A 22,637-nucleotide genomic window follows, 5' to 3' on the forward strand; every position below is an offset into this window, starting at 1 on the left:
GTGCAGTGAGCGTGTGCGAGCACAGTGAATGTGTGCGGCGGCATGCAAAGAAAAGAGGAGAGAGAAACAGAGAGAGAAAGTAAGGTTTTTTGAGATTTCTGCTTGACGATCGGTGGCCAAACGTTATTAGCTTTGGCCCAAATTTTATGTGGAGAATCCTTGCAGCAAACTCTACAATCTTAACAGTGTTGACCTACAATTTGCCCTCTTTAAGGTACTTTCCTACTATATCTACTCTATGAGACCTAGAATTCTCTTTTGAGGAGATCCATCCTATATGATGATATAGAGTCAAGATCTATGTTCTTGATATTATTGTGATCCTTTGATTATTCTAGAGAAGACTTACTATAAACCTATTATCATTATTATTGATAGTGGAAGTTTGAGGTGGACTACGGTCCCGTGGTTTTTTCCACATTGGGTTTTCCACGTTAAAAGATTTGGTCTCACTGTGTGATTGATTTTTTGCTCTATTGTTTATACTATACTGGTTGATATTTTCATTTGGATATCAAGTTGGTATTTTGATGAGGAACCCATTTTGATACACAAAGAGGGAAAAGAATATTCCGCTTTAATAGGTTTTTCCCAACAAGTGGTATTAGAGCAACAGGTTGTTTGGTGCTAATTTTTCTTGTGTGATTAAAATGGAGTAGTCAGATGGTATGATTAAATTGAACTCATCAAATTATTCCACTTGGAGGTGTCTGATGGAATATTTACTTTATTGCAAAGATTTGTATAAGCTCATCAAGGTTAAAGATAAACATTCTACTATGGACAATGAAGAATCGGAAGTTCAACATAGAAAAGCTATTGCCTATATTAGAAGATAGATGGATATAAACTTGTATAAGCATATTTCAGATGAAACCAAAGCTGATGTTGTTTGGCAAAGGTTAGAAAATATCTTTACGAAGAAAACAGTAAAAAATAGAATTTCTCTCCTTAGAAAACTTGTAAATTTGAAGTATAAAGATGGTGGTAATATTGTTGAGCACATAAGCCTATTTCAGAGTCTTGCAAACAAGTTGGTTGCTATGAAAATGAATATAGATGATGAGATGCAAGGATTATTACTTCTCAGCTCTTTACCAGAAAGTTGGGAAACATATGTGGTGACTATTTGTAACTCCACGCCAGAGGGAACTCTAACAATAGATATGGTTAAAGACAGTTTGCTAAATGAAGATGCTAGAAGGAAAGAACAAGGTGAATCTTCTTCTGGTACATTTGTTACTGAAAAACAAGAAAGACATGGAAGAAGTCATAGTAGAAACCCACATGGATATAGAGGAAGATCCAAGTCTAGAAGAGATATCAAATATTTTCACTGTAACAGGCCAGGTCACATGAAGAAAGAGTGTATGTTTTGGAAGCGAGAACATAACGAAATGAAGAAAAATGAGAAAGAGACAAATACAATTGCTGCTAAAAGTAATATCACTATTATTTGTGATGAAGGTTGTGTTAGTCTTTAGATCTTACACTGCTGATGATTTTGGTAATGTCAGAATGGGAAACAATGATACATCTAAGATTGTGGGTATTGGAGATATTTATTTGAAAACTAGTATTGGGAGCAAATTGATATTGAAAGATGTAAGGCATGTTCCAGATATTCGTCTTAACTTAATATCTAAAGGTAGACTTGATGATGAGGGTTTTGCACACTATTTTGATGAAAGCAAATGGAAACTCACTAAAGGTTCTTTGATTGTGGCAAGAGGAAAGAAACTTAACACTTTTTATGTCATGGAAGTTAAGCTACACAAAAGAAAGATTAATACAATTCAAAAAGGTGAAAGTATAGATCTTTGGCACAAGAGGCTTGGACATATCAATGAGAATGGACTTCAAACTCTTGCTAGAAAGTAGTTCTTACCAGAGTTACAAGGTACATCTCTTAAATCTTGTGATCATTGCTTAGCTGAAAAAACACAAAGAGTTACATTACAGACATATCCATCATCTAGAAGATCATATGTTATTGATTTAGTTCATACTGATGTTTGTACTATGCAAACTAAAACTCTTAGAGACGCTCTTTATTCTGTTACTTTTATTGATGACCATTCTAGAAAAGTATGGGCTTTTGCTTTGAAATCTAAAGACCAGGTACTCGATGTTTTCAAGGAGTTTCATGTCAGTGTTCAAAGAGAAACTGACAGAAAACTAAAGTGTATACGATCAGATAATGGTGGCGAGTACAGGGGTCCTTTTGAGAATTATTGCAGGTTCCATGATATCAGGCTTGAGAAAATAGTTCCTAAAACTCCTCAACAGAACGGTGTGGCAGAAAGTATGAATAAAATCATTGAAGAAAGGATTAGCTGTATGCTTTCCCACGCCAAGTTACCAAAGTCATTTTGGGGGGAGGCTATGAAAACTACAGTTGATCTGATAAATCTTTCTCCATCAGTTCCTATGAAATGTGATGTTCCAAAGAGAGTACGGAGAGGAAAAGATATATCTTATAATCACTTAAGAATCTTTGGGTGTAAAGCATTTATTCATATTCCCAAAGATGAGAGGTCTAAGCTTGATAGTAAAGCAAAAGCATGTATCTTATTGGGATATGGTCATGAAGAGTTTGGCTACAGATTATGGGATCCAGTGAACAAGAAGATTATTAGAAGCAGAGATGTTGTGTTTCTTGAAGACCAATTGTTTAATGATGGTGATAATATTGAGAAGCCAGAAACCTTTGTTTATATTCCTTAGAGTTTGGGTCCAGTTCCTTCACCTATAGTTCATGATGATCATGGGGGAGATGAACAAGAAGATTACGGTGAGAATACCAGTGATGATACACCTACAGTTGATGATGCTGAACCAACTGAACCAGCACCTCCACCACTAGTTGAGATTCCATTGAGAAGATCTACTAAAGACCGACAACCATCTACTATATATCCTCCACATGAGTATGTTATGCTTACTGACGAGAGAGAGCCAAAAACTTACCAAGAAGCTATTCTACATGAGAATAAGAATGAGTGGGTTAAAGCCATGCAAGAAGAGATGAGATCCTTGCTTGAGAACCATACATATAACTTGGTAAAATTGCCTAAAGAGAAGAAAGCTCTCAAGAATAAGTGGGTTTACAAATTGAAGACTGAAAACAATAGCTCACAACAAAGATACGAGGCACGACTAGTTGTGAAATGATTCAGTCAGAAGAAAGGTATTGACTTTGAAGAAATATTTTCTCCAGTTGTGAAAATGTCCTCTATCTGAGTTGTTCTTGGTTTGGCCGCCCGCTTGAATTTAGAAGTTAAGCAACTTGATGTAAAAACAGCATTTCTTCATGGTGACTTAGAAGAAGAAATTTACATGGAGCAACCAAAAGGTTTCAAAGTCAAGAGAAAAGAAAATATGATGTGTAAACTTAGGAAAAGTTTATATGAACTCAAACAGGCACCTAGACAGTAGTATAAGAAGTTTGATTCCTTTATGATGAGCCAAGGGTATGATAGAACCACATCTGATCATTGTGTGTTTATGAAAAAAATTTCATATGATGATTTTATTATTTTACTGCTATATATTGATGATATGCTGATTGTTGGCCATGATGTTAGAAAAATTGGAAAGCTTAAAAGAGAGCTAAGTAAGTCTTTTGCCATGAAAGACTTGGGATCAGTAAAACAAATACTTGGCATGAAGATTCTTCGTGATAGGAAGAAAAGAAAGATTTGGCTATCTCAGGAGACTTACGTTGAAAAGGTTCTTGAAAAGTTCAACATGAGTAAAGCCAAAGCAGTTTGTTCTCCACTTGCAGGTCATTTCAAGCTTAGTTTGAACAATGTCCTACAAGTGACAAAGAAAAAGAAGAAATGTCCAGAGTACCTTACTCATCTGTAGTAGGCAGTTTGATGTATGCTATGGTTTGTACTAGGCCATATATAGCTCATGCAGTTGGAGTTGTCAGTCGATTTCTCTCTAATCCTGGAAAGGAACATTGGGCAGTAGTGAAATGGATATTAAGATATCTAAGAGGTACTTCCAGGTTGTGTTTATGTTTTGGTAGTGATAAACCTGTGTTAGAAAGTTACACAGATGCAGACATGGCAGGTGATACTGATTGTAGGAAGTCCACTTCGGGATTCTTGATGACATTTGCAGGAGGAGCAATCTCTTGGCAATCAAAGTTACAAAATTGTGTTGCTCTATCAACTAAGCAAAATACATAGCAATTACTGAATCTTGCAAGGAAGTTTTATGGATGAAAAAGTTTCTACAGGAATTGGGCTTGAAACAGGAAGGATATAATGTTTACTGTGATAGTCAGAGCGTCATTCACCTCTCCAAGAATTCAACATACTATTCTAGATCTAAGCATATTGATGTGAGATATCACTGGATTCGTGATGTGCTTGAGATGAAAGAATTACAATTGGAAAAAGTACATACCAATAACAATGGTTCAGATATGTTGACAAAGTCTTTGCCTAAGGAGAAGCTTGAAGCATTTAGGCGAAGAAGGAGCTTAGTACAGCCCACCATATGAGCTTAGTACGCCGAGAGTGGATGATCCTCTATCGACACTCAATAGCCCTCGTAAGGTCGACTACCACTCCCAATGACCAGCTGTACTAGATCTAGGACAGCCAAACCTATAAGTCTGGTATCAAAGAGTGGAGCACTCATACAGGACATCCTTGGTGTCTCAAGTCTAAGGACCAGATACACCACTAGGACTACAGAATCGATGTTTGACAATAAGGCATCATCAACCATCCAGCATTCCGTAAGCGGATCAATCAGTGAACTCATTCTCCAATGAGCACCTGTACTATATCCCTAGTGTCCCTACACGAGCAGCTATGAGACCAGCTGCATACATCATATGGACGGGTATACAGCACACCAGTCTCTCCAGTTATCACGATGTCCCTCTCGAGTAACCTATGACCGGGATTATTTAGGATATGTGTTTAAAGGTGAATCGATTTCATTATCGTGATCTCATCACGATCCGATTCCCATTGCACAAATCCAAGGATATCACAATATATATATGCATTTATGCAATAGTTATAAAGTGATATACGCCAAAATATAATAAGCAAAAAGATTCTATATCAAGTCACACGTGCCATCACTCACGTGATTGGCTTGCTGGGCACATATGACTAGCAATCTCCCACTTGACCTAAAGCCAATCACCTATGTGTCTGATCCCCATCAGACCCCTGTGACGCTCAAAGACAATTTGAGACAACGACTTTGTCAGTGGATCTGCAATGTTACCTTCAAATGAAACTCTTTCCACTGCTACATCTCCTCAGGTTACGATCTCTCTGATAAGTTGAAACTTCCTCAGAATACTTCTGATGAGACCCGGGTTCCCTTATTTGAGTAATCGCCCCATAGTTGTCGCAATATAAGGAAGTCGACTTCTCGCTATCCGGAACGACTCCCAAATTTGTGATGAACATCTTCAACCAGACTCCCTCCTTTGCTGCATCTGATGCAGCAATGTACTCCGCCTCTATGGTCGAGTCAGTAGTGGTATCTTGCTTGGAACTCTTCCAGCACACTGCTCCTCCATTCAAGGTGTACACATACCCTGAATTCGACTTGCTATCATCGACATCAGACTGAAAACTTGAGTCTGTGTAGCCTTCAACCTTAAGGCTATTACCTCCATAGTAAAAGATCCTTAGTCCTTCTCAAGTACTTAAGGATACACTTTATTGCTTTCTAGTGCTCCAAGCCTGGATCCGCCTAATACCTGCTCATGACACTTAGAGCATGCGCTATATCAGGCCTAGTACATAGTATGGCATACATGATAGACCATATTGCTGAGGCATAAGGTATCATATCCATGTTCGCCCTTTCTTCTGGAGTCTTTGGGGACATACTTGTAGAAAGCGATATCCCATATCTCATCGGTATGAGACCTCTCTTGAAATTTTCCATGCCAAACCTTTTAACAATGGTTTCTATGTACCTGGACTGGGACAAGCCAAGCATCCTCTTGGATCTATCTCTATAGATTCTAATCCCCAAGATATAGGATGCTTCCCCTAAGTCCTTCATGGAGAAGTGTCTAGATAACCAAGCCTTTACTGTGGATAGCATTCCTACGTCATTCCCAATGATCATGATGTCATCCACATATAACACCAAAAAGGTGATAGCGCACCCACTTACCTTTCTATACACATAAGACTCATCTTCGTTCTTAACGAAGTTATAAGATCTGATTGCCTCATCAAATCTTATGTTCCAACTTTGGGAAGCTTGCTTTAATCCATAAATGGATCTAAGCAACCTACACACCTTATCTGGGCAGTTCTTGGACATGAATCCCTCAGGTTGCATCATATACACCTCCTCAAGGTTCCCATTAAGGAATGCGGTTTTCACATCCATCTACTAGAACTCATAATTATAGTGTGCTGCAATAGCCAATAGAATTCTGATGGATTTTAGCATTACTACGGGTGAGAAGGTTTCGTCGTAGTCAATACCTTGCCTTTGACGATAGCCCTTAGCCACTAGCCTTGCTTTATAGGTCTCTACCTTTCCATCTACTCCGATCTTTTTCTTAAAGATCCACTTGCAACCGATGGGTACAATATCTTCGGGCGCATCAACTAGGTTCCAAACCTTATTAGAGTACATAGAATCCATCTCAGAATTCATGGCTTCTTGCCACTTCCCGGAGTCTATACTCATAATAGCCTCCTCGTAGGTCTGAGGATCAATATCCTCAACATCCTCTCCTCTAACATGTCCCACATATCTCTCAAGAGGATGGGATACTCTATTAGACCTGCGTAAAGTTGAAACTTGTGTATTAGATACCTGAACAGACTCGGGCTGTAGAGTGGTGCTTGAGCTTGGTTCTCCAACCTCGCTCAACTCTATCATTCTCCCATTGTCTCCGCCAAGAATGTGTTCCTTCTTAAGGAACACTGCTCTCTTAGCTACAAAGACCTTTTGGTCCTCGAGATGATAAAAATAATACCCACAAGTTTTCTTGGGGTATCCCACAAATTTGCATCGCTCTGTCCTTGATTCTAACTTATCGGGGTTGTGTCTTTTAACATGGGCAAGGCAGCCCCAAATCTTAACAACCTTAAGATCAAGCTTCTTCCCTTTCCATATCTCATATGGTGTAGACACTACCGACTTAGTTGGAACTCTGTTCAGAAGGTAAGCTGCGGTTTCTAGGGCATATCCCCATAATGAGATGGGTAGGTTAGCGAAACTCATCATGGACCATACCATATCTAATAATGTACAATTTCTCCTTTCAGAGACACCATTGAGCTGAGGTGTATAAGGAGGTGTTCATTGGGATAATATCCCATGGTCCTTGAGGAACTAAGTAAACTCTATACTTAAGTACTCACCTCCTCGATCTGATCAAAGAGTTTTGATACTCTTTCCAGTCTGGTTCTCCACCTCATTCTTATACTCTCTGAATTTCTCAAAGGCCTCGGATTTGTACTTCATTAAGTACACATATCCATACCTTGAGAAATCATTAGTAAATGTAATGAAGTAGAAGTAACCTCCAATGGCATGAGTTGACATGGGTCCACATACATCACTATGTATGAGTTCCAACAACTCAGTGGCTCTCTCTCCAGTTCCACTAAATGGAGAGTTGGTCAGTTTTCCACGAATGCAATGCTCATAAGTTGCATATGGCACATAGTCAAATGGATCTAGATATCCATCATTTAGTAACTTTTGAATCCTTCTTTCATGGATGTGACATAGCCTAAAATGCCACAAGTATGCACTGTTCAACTCATCTCGTTTCCTTTTGGACACATTTATATTCATGATATGTGGAGTAGTGTCTAACATAAATAAACCTTTATGCAATATTCCTCTCGTCAATCTCCCCTCGGCTTTGCTAGAATTTATAATAAATTGTAGATGTGATAAGCAATACTGGTATCCAATATCAATGCACTATCACAAAAATCTGACAATTGGAGATTGATTATGAATGTACCTGAAGCTTCTCCAAGCTTCTATTTCGCCCTTTCTGCAAGGTACTCTTTGTAGTTCCTCTTCCAGTGCCCATCTTTACCACAATGGAAGCACTGGCCTTTGTCCTTTGCTGGGTCTTTCTTAGCAACCTTTGCTTTACCTGGTTTGCCCTTGCCCTTTCCTTTCTTAAGGGACCTTTCTGCTTTCCTTTTCTTTTTGGTCTCACTAGTGTAGAGAACTGGCTTCTCTTTCTTAATAGTACTCTCTGCCTCCCTCAACATATTGAGGAGCTTTGGGAGAGTCACCTCAAACTTGTTAATATTAAAATTCATTATGAACTGTGAAAAGGAATCTGGTAGGGACTGAAGCACAATGTCCACACACAAGTTATCCTCTAGGACCATTCCTAAACCTGTGAGTTTCTCTATCCACTCAATCATCAATAGGACATGGTTCTGAACCGGTATCCCCTCAGTCATCCTAGCGCGGAAGAGGCTTTTGGATATCTCATATCGCTGAGTCCTTCCCTGTTCCTCAAACAATTTGTGGACATGTAGGAGAATGGATCTGGCATCCATCTTTTCATGTTGTCTCTGTAACTCAGGAGTCATAGAGCCCAACATATAGCACTGAGCAAGAGTGGAGTCATCAATGTACTTCACGTAGCGAGCGATCTCATCCTCGTTTGCCCCTTCTTCGGGCGTAGGCATCACTGTATCAAGGACGTACACGATTTTCTCCGCTGTGAGAACAATTCTCAAGTTACGGAGCCAATCCGTATAATTTGGACCAGTGAGGCGGTTGACATCAAGTATGCCACGTAAGGGATTTGAAAGCGACATTTTCTGAAAATAAAGATGCAGCAGAAATGAATAACATGCAGATTTTGCGAGAAATAAACTATCAAGATATGAACTTCTATCTTAATATGCTCCTACTATTTTACTAACGAGTCACGCGACACCCTCAGCATGTGAAACGGAAGTCTCCGGCAGACTTCTAGTGGGGATCAGGATCCAATCAACATCTTAGTGTAACCTCGAGGGACTCGACCAATCACACTAAGCCTAGAAGGTAGGCAACTCTTGCCGATCACAACTCCTTGTGATTCCCGTCCTGTTAGGCCTCCGAATCACCATGGCCTCGAGGGACTCGACCAACCATGATGCTCGGTTAAGTCAACACCTTCGTTACAAGATGAGTCTAATTTGATGATATACCCTCGAGGGACTCGACCAAGCATACCATGCCCTCAGGTCACCGGTGACATCTCTATGTCGTAAGCAAGATAGCGAATCGCGATATAGGTGAGTCTCGAGGGACTCGACCAACTCAACTTACACTGGGAATCGGTTCCTACTTATAACGATGGAAGGCCACGTGGGTCAATCTAATTGCCTCACGTTTACCGACTTAATATTATCGAGAGATGTTTCTATGATTTGATCTCCTAATATGACATGTCACACATATACATATTTAATATATATCTACATCGCATGCAAATATATATACATATCTAGTATGTGTGTAAGCAATCACACCAGATGATCATGGACCACAACCTAATATGATTAGGCCCGAGCCAGTAGGCCTAATCACTCACATCAAGATCTATGTGTGTAACGGTGCATCTCCATGCCCTGTGATTGTCCATCTCGTCCTCGTCGGTTCCGTCGACATTTTGATGCATCTTGATGCATCACGATTGTCCGTCTCGTGGGTCCCGTTATCGCATCCACGCTCCCGTTGCGCCTCCTCATGTGATTACATCTTAATCATAGGCACGCAGGCCCGACAATAAACAAGAAATATAATGGAGGCTCGCAGACCTCAATAATAATAATCACAAGTACACACATCACACGGTCCATGATCATCCGTCCACACATCATACATCACATATATAAATAATCATCATCATGTAGGACTACTGGATAATAATAAAAATAATAATCAACTAAACCTTTTAATTAATTAATATTTTCTGAAATCAGGGACATATAGGGAATTTCTCAATTCCTAAGGGTATTTTTGTAATTTGGATAAAAGGTAGGAACTGGAATTTCTCAAATTCACAGGGGCAAAAATATCCTTTTGTCCAAAACCCTAATTCCCTCTTACTGCTGCCGCCGCCGCCACCCTACTGGCGACGGCCTGTGCGGCGGGGCGAGGGCGCTGCCCTCGCTTGCAGGCGGCACGCCCGCTGGCGGCACTATCGCTGCAGGTGGGCGCCCCCCGCGGGCGGTTCTGCCGGTGGGGCAACGCCCGCAGGCGGTGCTGTCCCGTCGGGCGACCGCCCCTATGAGGGGGGGGGGGGGGAGTTTCGCCCGTGGGAGCTGCGGCGCCTCACCTTGCGGGAGAAGCGGCCGCAGGCGCCTCTGCCCGCGGGCTGCCAGCCCCACCGGACGCAAGCCTACTGCAAGCAGGTCGTCGGTCGGCTGCTGCAGACGCAGCCCCTGTGCTGCCCGCCTTCGGCTGCGCTGCACCCACGCAGATCGAGGGCAGCAACTGTTGCTGCCCTTCCTAATTTTTGCGTCAACGATTTTGATGTCAAAATCCTTCCTAAACATAACACACGCAGTTCAAAACCAATCATTCACACGAACAACCTGGCTTTGATACCACTGTTGGAAAATTTTGGGGCGACATCACATGCGCAGCGGAAGAACAAAAAAACAAAATCCTCGATTCCCAAAAAGATGTTCATCGTCGTGCGAAGATTTGTGCGCAAACTCCGCGAAACTTAAAACTGCGTATAGAGTAGATTGTGTTACCTAGGGAGATCGTATATCCTTGTTTCCTTGCAGATCCTTAGGAGAGGGTGAAGGAGGTCAAGCATCCTCCTCTCTAGCGGTGATCCACACAGCAGGGTTACGACGACGCTCCTCAAAACTCCAGGCCTGCTCTGAGGTGGAGAGGGAGAGGAGAATAGGAAAGGCAAGCAAAAGCTCTAGCCTATGAGGCTCTGAATCCCTCATATTTATAGAGGTCCCCTATCAAACCCTAATAGGTCCTCCCCTAGTGGGTATTGGATCTGCATCCAATAAGACAAGGGCTCCGTCGGATATCTCATATCCGAACCTCTACTCATCGCAATGCCTACCATATGTGTGTGACCCTCTAGGCCCAATATCGAGCTGGCCGTGAGTCATATATGTCAGAACTCCTTCTAACTCAGTGAATTATTATCTCTGTAATAATTCACTCGACTCATCGACTACGGACGTACTAGGCCACTACACCGTAGTCCCCAGACGATACAGGGGAATCCAATCCATTGGACCTATCTGTCCTCAGTTACCGTGTACCTATAGTCCCTCATCCATCTAATATCCTAGAGACCGTATATCAAGCATGGTGCTGTCAAACCCATACAGTTTCTACTCGAGTCTCGCTCGAATCGAATTCTCCCGGAGAACTCTTTCTCTCTCAACCCGAATGACCCTGGCTAGAGATTTGTTTGAGCAAGAACACATGGGATATTCCTCTCATGACGCCGAGAGTGGATGATCCTCTATCGACACTCAATAGCCCTCGTAAGGTCGACTATCACTCCCAATGACCAGCTGTACTAGATCTAGGACAGCCAAACCTATAAGTCTGGTATCAAAGAGTGGAGCACTCATACAGGACATCCTTGGTGTCTCAAGTCTAAGGACCAGATACACCACTAGGACTACGGAATCGCTGTCTAACAATAAGGCATCATCAACCATCTAGTATTCCGTAAGCGGATCAATCAGTGAACTCATTCTCCAATGAGCACATGTACTGTATCCCTAGTGTCCCTACACGAGCAGCTATGAGACCAGCTGCATCCATCATATGGACGGGTATACAGCACACCAGTTTGTCCGGTTATCACGATGTCCCTCTCGAGTAACCTATGACCGGGATTATTTAGGATATGTATTTAAAGGTGAATCGATCTCATTATCGTGATCTTATCACGATCCGATTCCCATTGCACAAATCCAAGGACATCACAATATATATATACATTTATGCAATAGTTATAAAGTGATATACGCCAAAATATAATAAGCAAAAAGATTCTGTATCAAGTCACACATGCCATCACTCACGTGATTGGCTTGCTGGGCACATATGACTAGCAGTTCATGTATGGGTAGGAGCAAGTCAAGATCAAGAAAAGATATTGTTTGCTATAACTGTGGTGAGAAAGGACATTACAAGAACCAATGTAAGCAACCTAAGAAGAACAAGAAAAAGGGAAAAGAAGTGGAGTCTACAGAGTCAAAAGATAATACTACAGCTAAGTGCTTCTGATGATATTTTTTCTTGTGTGTGTTAGGATCTTGAGTGGGTGATTGACATGGGTGCTTCTTATCATGCTACACCATGGAGGGAGTTTTTTGCTACATACAGGTCTGGAAACTTTGGTGTTGTTAAGATGGGCAACTATGGCACAACAGACATCATTGGCATGGGTGATATCCATTTAAAGACCAACTTTGGTTGCAAGTTGGTGCTTAAGGATGTGAGGCATGTGATTGACTTGAGGCTGAATTTAATTTCAGTTGGAAGACTAGATGATGAAGACTATGAAAGCAGATTTCACAGAGGGCAATGGAAGCTCAGTAAGGGTTCTCTTATTATAGCTAGTGGAAAGAAATGTCATACTTTGTACAGGTTGCAGGCTAAATCTTATGGTGAGCAGTTAAATGCTATAGAGAAAGACTTCAGTATGGAGTTGTAGCATAGGCGATTGGGACACATGAGCGAGAAGGGGCTGCAAGCTCTTTCCAAGAGAGAGGTATTGCCAGATCTCAGATGTATACATCTGAACCCTTGTATTGATTGTTTGGCTGGTAAACAACATAGAGTTTCATTTGCTAGTGCTGCTTTGTCTAGAAAAATGCATGCCTTAGACCATGTTTATACAGATGTATGTGGTCCTTTGAGGACAAAAACTCTTGGTGGATCTATTGATGTTCTTGGTATAAGTGGTGCACTTTATTTTGTCACTTTTATAGATGATTTTTCCAGGAAAGTTTGGGCCTATACTTTGAAGACCAAAGATCAGGTTATTAATGTCTTCAAAGAGTTTCATGCTAGGGTTGAAAGGGAGACAGAAAGAAAATTGAAATGCATAAGATCAGATAATGGTGGTGAGTATACAGGATTGTTTAATGACTATTGCAGGTCACATGAGATCCAACATGAGATGATAGTTCCTGGTACACCTCAACATAATGCAATTGCAGAGAGGATGAACCGCACCATCATGGAAAAAATTAGATGTATGCTTTCACAGGCCAAGCTACCCAAAAGATTTTGGGATGAGGCTTTGAGGACTACAGTTGATGTGATCAACTTATCACCATGTACAGCCCTAGATGGTAATGTTGCAGAGCATATATGGTCAGAGAAAGATGTTTCTTACAAGCATTTGAGAGTATTTGGTTGTCGCGCATTTGCACATATTCCAAACAATGAGAGGTCCAAGCTGGATGGTAAGTCTAAAGAATGTATTTTTCTTGGTTACTCACATGATCATTTTGGTTACAGGCTTTAGGATCCAGAAAAGCAGAAGGTATTCAGAAGCATAGATGTAGTCTTCTTTGAGGATCAAACCTTTGAAGATTTGAAGAAGAAGACACAGGCCAAGACTTCTGCAGAAGGATTAGTAGATTATGACCCAGTTATTCCTCGAGATGTACAGGAAGATAGTATAAAGCCTGATGTTGATCTACCTGCAGGACATGTTGAGCAAGAAGAAGTAGGAGAGCAAGTTCCAACAGAACCTCAGTTGAGAAGATCTTCTAGACAACGTCAACCTTCTAGAAGATACTCTACAGATGAGTATGTTATGCTTACTTATGCAGGTGAACCAAAGAGTTTTCAGGAAGCAGTTGAAAGTGAGCAGAAAGAGAAGTGGTTAGTTGCTATGCAGGAAGAGATGGATGCTCTTCAGAAGAACCACACTTATAATTTGGTGCTGGTACCAAATGGAATGAAGGCCTTGAAGAACAAGTGGGTTTTTAGGTTGAAGACTCAAGAATATTGTTCTCAACCAAAGTACAAAACTAGATTGGTTGTGAAAGGCTTTGGTCAAAAGAAAGGTATTGACTTTGAAGAGATTTTCTCTCCTGTTGTTAAAATGTCTTCTATTCGTGTTGCTCTTGGTATTGCTGCTAGCCAAGACTTGGAGGTTGAACAGTTAGATGTGAAGACAGCTTTCCTTCATGGTGATTTGGAGGAGGAAATTTATATGGAGCAACCAAAAGGCTTCAAAGTCAAAGGTAAAGATAATTTTGTCTGCAAGTTGAAGAAGAGCTTGTATGGGCTAAAGCAAGCTCCAAGACAGTGGTATAGAAAGTTTGATTCATTTATGATAGAAAATGGATACAAAAGAACGGCTTCAGATCATTGTGTGTACATCAAATGGTTTGGTGAGGATTTTATTATTCTCTTACTTTATGTTGATGACATGCTTATTCTTGGGAAAAATATGTCTAAAATTGACAGGTTGAAGAAGGAACTGAGTGAGTCTTTTGCAATGAAGGACATGGGGCCAGCAAAGCAAATACTAGGCATGTAGATTTCTCGTGACAAGAAAAACAAGAAGATTTGGTTGTCACAGGAGAAATAAATCGAGAAGGTATTGGAAAGATTTAGTATGAGCAACGCAAAACTAGTTGGTTCTCCTCTTGCAGGTCACTTCAAGTTGTGCTCAGAATATAGTCCGTCAAGTGATGAGGAGAAGGAGAAAATGCAAAATGTTCCTTATGCTTCAGCAGTTGGAAGTTTAATGTATGCAATGGTATGTATGAGGCCGGACATCGCATATGTAGTGGGTGTTACTAGCATATTTCTTGCAAATCCAGGCAAAGAGCACTAGGCAGCAGTGAAGTGGATTTTTAGATATCTCAGAGGGAGCTCTAAGGTTTGTTTAAGCTTTGGAGGTGGACCACATGTGTTGACAGGTTACATAGATGCAGATATGGCAAGAGATATAGATACGAGAAAGTCTATTTCAGGTTATGTACTTACTTTTGCAGGGGGAGCTGTGTCATGGCAATCCAGGTTGCAAAGGTGTATTGCTCTCTCTACCACAGAAACAGAATATATTGCTGCTACAGAGGTATGTAAAGAAATGTTATGGATGAAAGAATTCTTACAAGAATTGGGGCTGAAATAGGAAAATTATGTAGTGCATTGTGATAGCCAGAGTGTCATCCATTTGTGTAAGAACCCAATGTTTCATTCCAAATCAAAGCATATAGATGTTAGATACCACTGGATTCGAAATGTATTTGAAGAGAAGCAGTTGTAGCTTTAGAAAATGCATACAGATGACAACGGAGCAGACATGTTGATGAAGACCTTACCAAAAGAAAGACAGGAGATATGCCGATAGCTGGTCGGCATGGCTTCACATTGAGGAGTCATGGGACAGCCTCCCTTATGGGCTGAAGGGGGAGGTTGTTGGGCTGATAGCCCATATTCAGCCCATGTGGGCTAGGGCAGCCCACAGCCCACACCCCCTCTTATCCTAACCCTAATTAAGATTAGGGGGTGTGGTAGCTGCGTTTTAGAAGCAGAAAAAGGCTATAAAAAGGCAGCAACGAGGCAGATCTTTAGGGCCACAGGATTCCAAAGAGAAGAAGGAGAACAAGGCAGAAAAGGAAGAGAAAGAAAGGGAAGAAGACAAGGACAACGCAAAGAGACTGTTCTCAATCATCTAGCAGTGTTCTCATCTCAGGTTAGATCAAATCTACAGTAGACTCTTGCTGTGATTACTTAGGAAGGTTTTAGATGTTGTGGGTAGTGACGTGATCCTTGTATCCCAGTTATTCTCTTGTGGTTATTGCTAGGGTTTAGGGCAAGAGATTGAGATTTGTATATTCATTATTCTCTAGTTTGCCCCGTGGTTATATCATCTCTAGTTTGTCCCGTGGTTTTTACCCTTCACATTGAAGGGGTTTTTCACGTATATTTTGGTGTTATGTTTGATTGTGTTTCTATTTAATTCCGCTGCGTATTATGGTCTTCTAGTATTTGTTCATATACAAATGTTATTCCTCTTTATATCCCCATCAATTATAACATGCGATGTGGGAGTGTACATATATATTACGATAACGTATGGTCTAGGAGTATACGTATATGCTATGATATGAGTATATAAGTCTATAAATTTGTTATGTTTCCTATATATGCATATAAATATTTTGAATTATTTTGACGTAAAATTTTACCTCTTTATTTTTGTATATATTATATTGTACGATTATACTTTCTAAAAAAAGTCATATGATGAAATATTTATCATTAAATGTCTTATATCGATGATTTTGAAATATTATATACATAACATGACATGACGTATGCTTACCTAAATAAATCTATAAAAACTTATACTTACTAAGCGATTACAAACTATATACCATATTTTGTAGAATTAGTCTCCTATCCCATTAAGTGAGCATGTGCACATGCCAGAGCAAGTATCAATGTGAGCATATTTGTAGAATTAGTCTCCTATCCCATTAAGTGAGCATGTGCACATGCCAGAGCAAGTATCAATGTGAGCATTTTGTATGTAAATTTTGGACATATTATATCTATATTTTTCTATTGATTTGTTGTTATAATTATATACAAGTGTCCAAAACACTTTTTGTTTAGTAATACTATATTTTAATTTTAAGATTATCGTGACATCCTACTTTTAGAGTTAGGATACAAGTGAAACTAAGAATATGATACTATAATAAATATTTTTATTAGTTTAAACAAATATTTTCCTTATATATATAAATAATTTAATTAAGTTGTTATTTGTCTTCTAAACCAACATGAAATACTTAAGTTTTGTAGGTCAGTGGTACTTAAATAAGTACTATGATGTGGTTAATGAGTTGAGCCACAAATCTTAATTAAGGTCTGTCTTCTTTAAAATTAGTCTAACATTGAAAAGAAAGCTTCAAGTTCTACTAGTGATGAAGCTAATCAATGGAGTTGATCAGCATAGTCAAAGGATAATTTAACAATAACGACAACAACTCACGTCGTTTGACTTATTTGGGATTCAGCTAACACGATTTTTTTTTTTTCATAATTAAATTTTACATAAAGATAAGAGAGAAAATAACTAAGAGAATACACATCAGAGTAGTTGGACTTGCAACTTTCTTTTCAAGCACACCACAGTAAGCATATATCTTATGATATCAAAAGAATGTCTAAAAAAAATCATGACAAGCCAATTTAAGACTCTCATGAACCAAGATTTACAATCTAAACCTAATAACAGCCTACCATACTAAATCATCTGCAGTGGAACGGTGCAGCTGTTCGACAATCTCGCCATTGGCTGTCCAAAATAAATCAATCTCAGCAGGGTTATCAGCTTCGAAAAATCTGTAACCGAGATCATTCATCCAATATAAGCTTCATTATCAAGTCGTTCCAAGCATCGATTGCGCCAGGCAAGCACCAATGCAGGCAATCATTCTGAACTTTCGCATTCTTATCCTTCTCAAACGGATGGAATCTCCTGTAAGGTCCTGAATGGGCATCAGGCCTTAGCAAAGAGAGTTGGAAAGTGTCCAGGAGTTTGAGGTGTGCCACATTCTCTGTTCCACCGAGTGCCACCGCTCTGTTGAACTCCTCTAGCTCAATTTTTCGCATCACACGGTCCACTTCTCTGCCATCAAACTCCCCTGCCTTGTATGGTGTGGTCCTGTTACAAACACCACCACTGAACCACTCACCATAATCAAAGTGGTCTGGCGCCCATGTCCTATAAATAACAATCGGCTTGTGCTCAGAAGTAGCGACAAAATGGAAGACCGAATTGAGGGTTTTACTATAAGCATACTCGTAACCGAGTTCTGATAAGTTCAGCTTGGGGCAGTAGTGGCAGCCAACAACTGTGTTATTCTCCATATAGACTGCAGTTTTCAAAAACCATTGCCCGCCCGATACGACCATGTAGTCAAAGCTGGTATACTGACTTGTCCAGTTGTCATCGAGGGTGTCAAGATGGAGCCGGTTTTCAGATTTTGACTCACCATCATCATTTTCAAAAATCTCTGCTTTAATCAGGAACGGGCTCCAGATGAGTGAGATGGTGAAGTCGTGGGAAGGAAAGCGCCATGTTCTTGATTTGTATTGTTCGTCATGATAGATCTCAACAGCATCTTCAGCCTGAAATGCGATAAGATGGTCAAGTTTGGCTTACAAATAGCATGTGTGATTTTACTATAGAAACATTTGAAGCAGTGAACCAAAATATACAAACCATAATGTTGTTTAACACTCAGATTAGTCTGTACAGTTCTAAACAACTAACCGGTATCAGGATTGCATTAATGGATCCAGGCACAACATACCATTTCGATAAGTTCTATAACCTACGACTGATATTACCATGATAATCCGGCCCCAGTCTGGGCCAACGCTTTGAACAAAAGACGATACGTGAGGATAAAGAAAATATAATCCTGCATAACATACTATCAAGGATTGATAACAAAGAGAAATCATCAAAAAGCTATTGACTCTAATATTGAAGATATGGTTCGTCACCTCATAATGCTTCCATCATGCCACAAACAAGTTTATCAAAAGTTCTGTTTCACGTTTACCCAAAACTTTAATTTAAAGCTTTTGATTTTATGTGCATCTTGCACAGATATCCTCATTCTCAAACTTATCTTTTTCCTGTTTCAAATTGTCCATCTTGGTTACAATGTGCCATATGTTATCTGAAATCATCTTGGAGAAAATGTGGAATGCTAGTCGTAAGATATCAGATATTCACTTTGGTTACAACACGCCATAATAAAAATCGACAAATTGCTTTGACTGAACTTTAAAGGCTAGTTAGATGATATAACATCAAGGAAATTCACCTTAGAAAGGAGACAAATCAATGACTGTGCATGGTTGCGAAGAATTGAATCACCAATTAGTGCCCAAGTTTTGTTCCGCATAACTTCCATAAATTTCTGGGCATTGAAAGGAGGAACATCACAACCGTGTGGTTTCCATCTCCAAAATAGATATCCCATATCAGGACGCCCATTCTTCATACAATTCTGAGGAGATTCTATAAATCGGCAGCTTTCGTTGGTATATGCTGGTCCTGAAGGATTTGGAATCCACTCCCCAGTAAAAAGATTACACTTATCTGCATTACCATAGTGCATAACCCAATTCAAATACCAGCCCAATAAGTATGCAAAACAAAGAAAATGACAAATGAAATAGAGAGAGAGGGAGGGAGAAGAAGAAAACTATGAAAATGTTACAATAGAGATTTAAAACACGTTACACAATGGACAACCACAAAAGTAGACGAATATCGCAAGATCAGTTGCCACCAGTTAAGATGTCGTTATCAGCCACAAATGCTATTTGCTATGTCTCAAACAAACAAGAGGCACATTGATTTTACTCTGTCCGATCATATCAAGAATGACGTACAATTCACTTCAGCTTCAGTTACATTCTGTCTCAGAACACGGAAAAGGACTTGGGAGAAGTTATTCAGCAACAAAAATGACAATTTCTTCCTGGCTGAACTTAGCTGCTCGACAGGGCAGAGCAACAAAAAAGTTGTGCAAGTTTGACTAGGAACTATTTCTTCCTATTTGTTTTTCCATCAGAATTCAAATCTGAATTCTGAGACTCACTACCTTGTTGATTTCATTTTTCTTTTTTTTTCCAAGCACCGGGGCAGCTTCTGGAACTGGATAATCAGAATCTGTTGACGATGAGTCGTTGAGCAAAGCAAAAGATATTCAACAACATGAGATGAGAAGATAATTGCATTGGGATGATATCTAATGGCCACAATAAACTACAACAGCTGCCAAGCTTTTTTGGTGAAATCTTACCGCTAAAGCTTCCGAAATATAGCTCTCTCTTACACAATGTAAACTTAACAGATCAACAAATCTAGTCTCCAATCAGTTTTATTCAGTTTTTCATAGATTTAGAATAATGCCTTTTTCTACATGCACTTCACTAGCATTCGATGACAGTATCACAGATCATCCTGATGTGATCCCCGAATGCAACCACAAAACAGTTGAAGAAACACTTCCATAAATTCAACAACTAATAACATCACATATATTAAATTCTTACCTTACGGCTTTCCTAGAAGTGGTGTTGACAACAGTAAGCCTTTAAAGCATGGCTTTCTCATCCTCTCTTGAATTAATACTCCATAACAGTAAGCATCTAATTTCTCGATATCTCAACCCCACCAACATAATTCAAGAACCTTAACTTTATTCAGAAACGGGAAAAGAAAAATCAATTCTTTCTCAAGAAAAAAGAAAAAAAAAAGACCTTACAAGATTCGGTCATATAAACTCTCTGGTCAAACTAAAGCACAGAAATTTGGTGAAGTTTCTCTCTAACATAAAATCCAGATATTAAAAAGATAGGCCTCGCTCTTGTGGAAAGTTCACAACCCTCCACGCTAAAAATGCAGAATCCAACAGCGAAACCATCCAAAATCGGCTCTTTAACCGTTCCAATAAAGGAAAGCACGAAGAGGGACACCGAAAACTTCTCCTTTACGCTCTTTGTCGAACGCCGGAGCCCCACATTACGCCTTCCACCAAAAAAGATCAGATTTTTCGATCAGAAATCACCAACCTTTGCGAGGCTTCGCGGCCGAGACGACGCCGACGGCCACCTCCCTCGAGTCCGATCTGTCCACCGGGACCGCGGGCGACTCCGGCACGGGCAGGAGCACGACGAAGCCGGAGAAGAGGATGCGGAAGGTGAGGTAGACGAGGAGCACGAGGGCGAAGAGCTTGACGGCGATGTGGTTGCTCCTCCGCTCAACCCCTGTCCAGGGCTGCGGACCCATCCCTCCGCACCACCTCTCTCTTCCGATGGCCAAATAATACGAGAGGTTCACCCAGAAAGAAGGAACCTGACGAGAGACAGCAAGGAAGAGAAGGGAAGGGTGGCGTTGTGCACCAAAGAAGAGCCACCCGGAGGAGGCCAAGGGAGTCTTAAGATAGAGGGAGAGGGGGAGAGGAGGAGAGAGAGGCCAAGAGAAAGCGGTTTTTTTTTTTTATATATCAGAAACGATAAAAACATAATACTTAATTAAAAAGAATTCTTTCGATAAAAAAAAAAAACTGATGTAGTATTTAAAAAAAAAAGATAGATATATAACAAATATTTTCAAGTATATATTCTTTATTTTACTTCATAAATTATGATTATATATAATTTTTTATCTTATTTTATGAATTATGATCATATTTATAGGATCTAGTGGTAACTATCTTACTTCATCGTATTACCCATGATTGAATATAGTATAGGAACTATCGTATAACTTCTACGTTATAGGTTATTTCTTATAACATATCTATAACTATTTAAAAAATAATAAATAATTACTATGAATCAATTCTCAAGAGGATTAATTTCATGTAAAATGTTATTTTGTATGGAAGCTACAATTTTGTAACTCCGGACTAATTCCTTTTTTTTTTTTTTATACCAAAACATTAATTTGATGATGTTATATATCTCACTACTTTCAGTTGAGAGTTTGAAAATATGTAACACTTTATAATTAAAATATTAATTATAATGCTAAGTTAGTTTGTGATATTTCATCCATAAAAATTTAAATTATTATTATTAATTTGGACTTATGTTTTTTGGATGGATGGATTAGACTAATAACTAAGGTGTTAGATCAAAACTGGTGAAGTATCATTTTATTTGAGAAAATAAGACACATAACATAGGCAGAAAGAAGATAAAAAAATGTTTTACTTGATGAGGAAAGGAAAAAATAATAATAATAAAGTTCTCAAAACTTTACAAAAACAATCAATATTCAAAGTTCCAAAACTCAAAAATATTTGGATCAAAGTGCAAAATGATGAGATAAAAAATATATATATACGAACAAATACAAATAGACCGTAATATATAGTAGAATTAAATAAAATTATAATCAAATAAAAATTTACTGTTGACTTTATTAAAATAAAAATTACAATCAAATAAAAATTATATTGTGGAACTCAAAAAGAGAATAAAAAAGCAGCTGACTTTATTCATTACTTGGATCAAATGCAAAATGATTAGAGAAAGAAAGCATTTTTCATGTTCCTCCTTTTTCACATAGCCATTAATTAAAACACTAGTCCAAAGTGCTCAAACACAATAATCAAACTTTGCCTCTAACAATCAACTGTTTCTTCAGAGGTTGACAAAAGATAAATATTGTTACTATTAGTAAGAATAATAATGAGCAATTCGTGTGGTGAGAGGAGATCCAAATCTAGCTATTATTATATGTATATTGTCTTATAGCTTATTTATGTTCTTCCATCTTATATGAAAAAATTTGAAGTATACAGTAATAATAATAAAAAACTATTAAGTCCTAATTATTTTGGCTATTGAAATCTATAAATTAAAAAAAACTATATTTTTAGTTAAATAAAAAAAATATAAAATTTTATTTATATTTTTTTTGTTAAAATCTTTCTAGGAGTGGCTTTCTTTTACCTCTCTTGGTATTAAGATGCCTAATTGGAGATCTCAAATAAAGAATTTTTTTTTGGAGAAGTTCTCTTTCTTATTGTCTAGGAACATTTAATTAGGAAGATAATGGTGGAGAAATAGGTTGAAGAGTGACA

The 22,637-nt window shown here is 39.1% G+C and overlaps 1 protein-coding gene across 1 annotated transcript; it reads right to left on the minus strand.

Annotated features, from left to right (window-relative positions):
- Positions 1-17,028: 17,028 nt before the first annotated feature.
- LOC103999682 (protein trichome birefringence-like 25) lies at positions 17,029-21,013 on the minus strand. Its single transcript, XM_009421501.3, has 3 exons — positions 20,617-21,013; positions 18,858-19,135; positions 17,029-18,150 (listed from the first exon to the last, which is right to left on the minus strand). The coding sequence occupies exons 1-3, from the start codon at positions 20,831-20,833 to the stop codon at positions 17,374-17,376; spliced, it is 1,272 nt and encodes a 423-aa protein (XP_009419776.2). The 5' UTR covers positions 20,834-21,013; the 3' UTR covers positions 17,029-17,373.
- Positions 21,014-22,637: the final 1,624 nt, after the last annotated feature.

The sequence above is a fragment of the Musa acuminata genome, unplaced genomic scaffold (genome assembly GCF_036884655.1).
Source record: "Musa acuminata AAA Group cultivar baxijiao unplaced genomic scaffold, Cavendish_Baxijiao_AAA HiC_scaffold_1138, whole genome shotgun sequence".
Classification (NCBI taxonomy): Eukaryota; Viridiplantae; Streptophyta; class Magnoliopsida; order Zingiberales; family Musaceae; genus Musa; species Musa acuminata.

Excerpts from the sequence above, each read along its gene's own strand:
- LOC103999682 (XM_009421501.3), bottom strand. The coding sequence starts at position 20,833 with ATGGGTCCGCAGCCCTGGACAGGGGTTGAGCGGAGGAGCAACCACATC. Across the intron at positions 19,136-20,616 it reads GGCCGCGAAGCCTCGCAAAG|ATAAGTGTAATCTTTTTACT; the intron begins GTTGGTGATTTC and ends ATGGTAATGCAG. Across the intron at positions 18,151-18,857 it reads TGATTTGTCTCCTTTCTAAG|GCTGAAGATGCTGTTGAGAT; the intron begins GTGAATTTCCTT and ends ATCGCATTTCAG.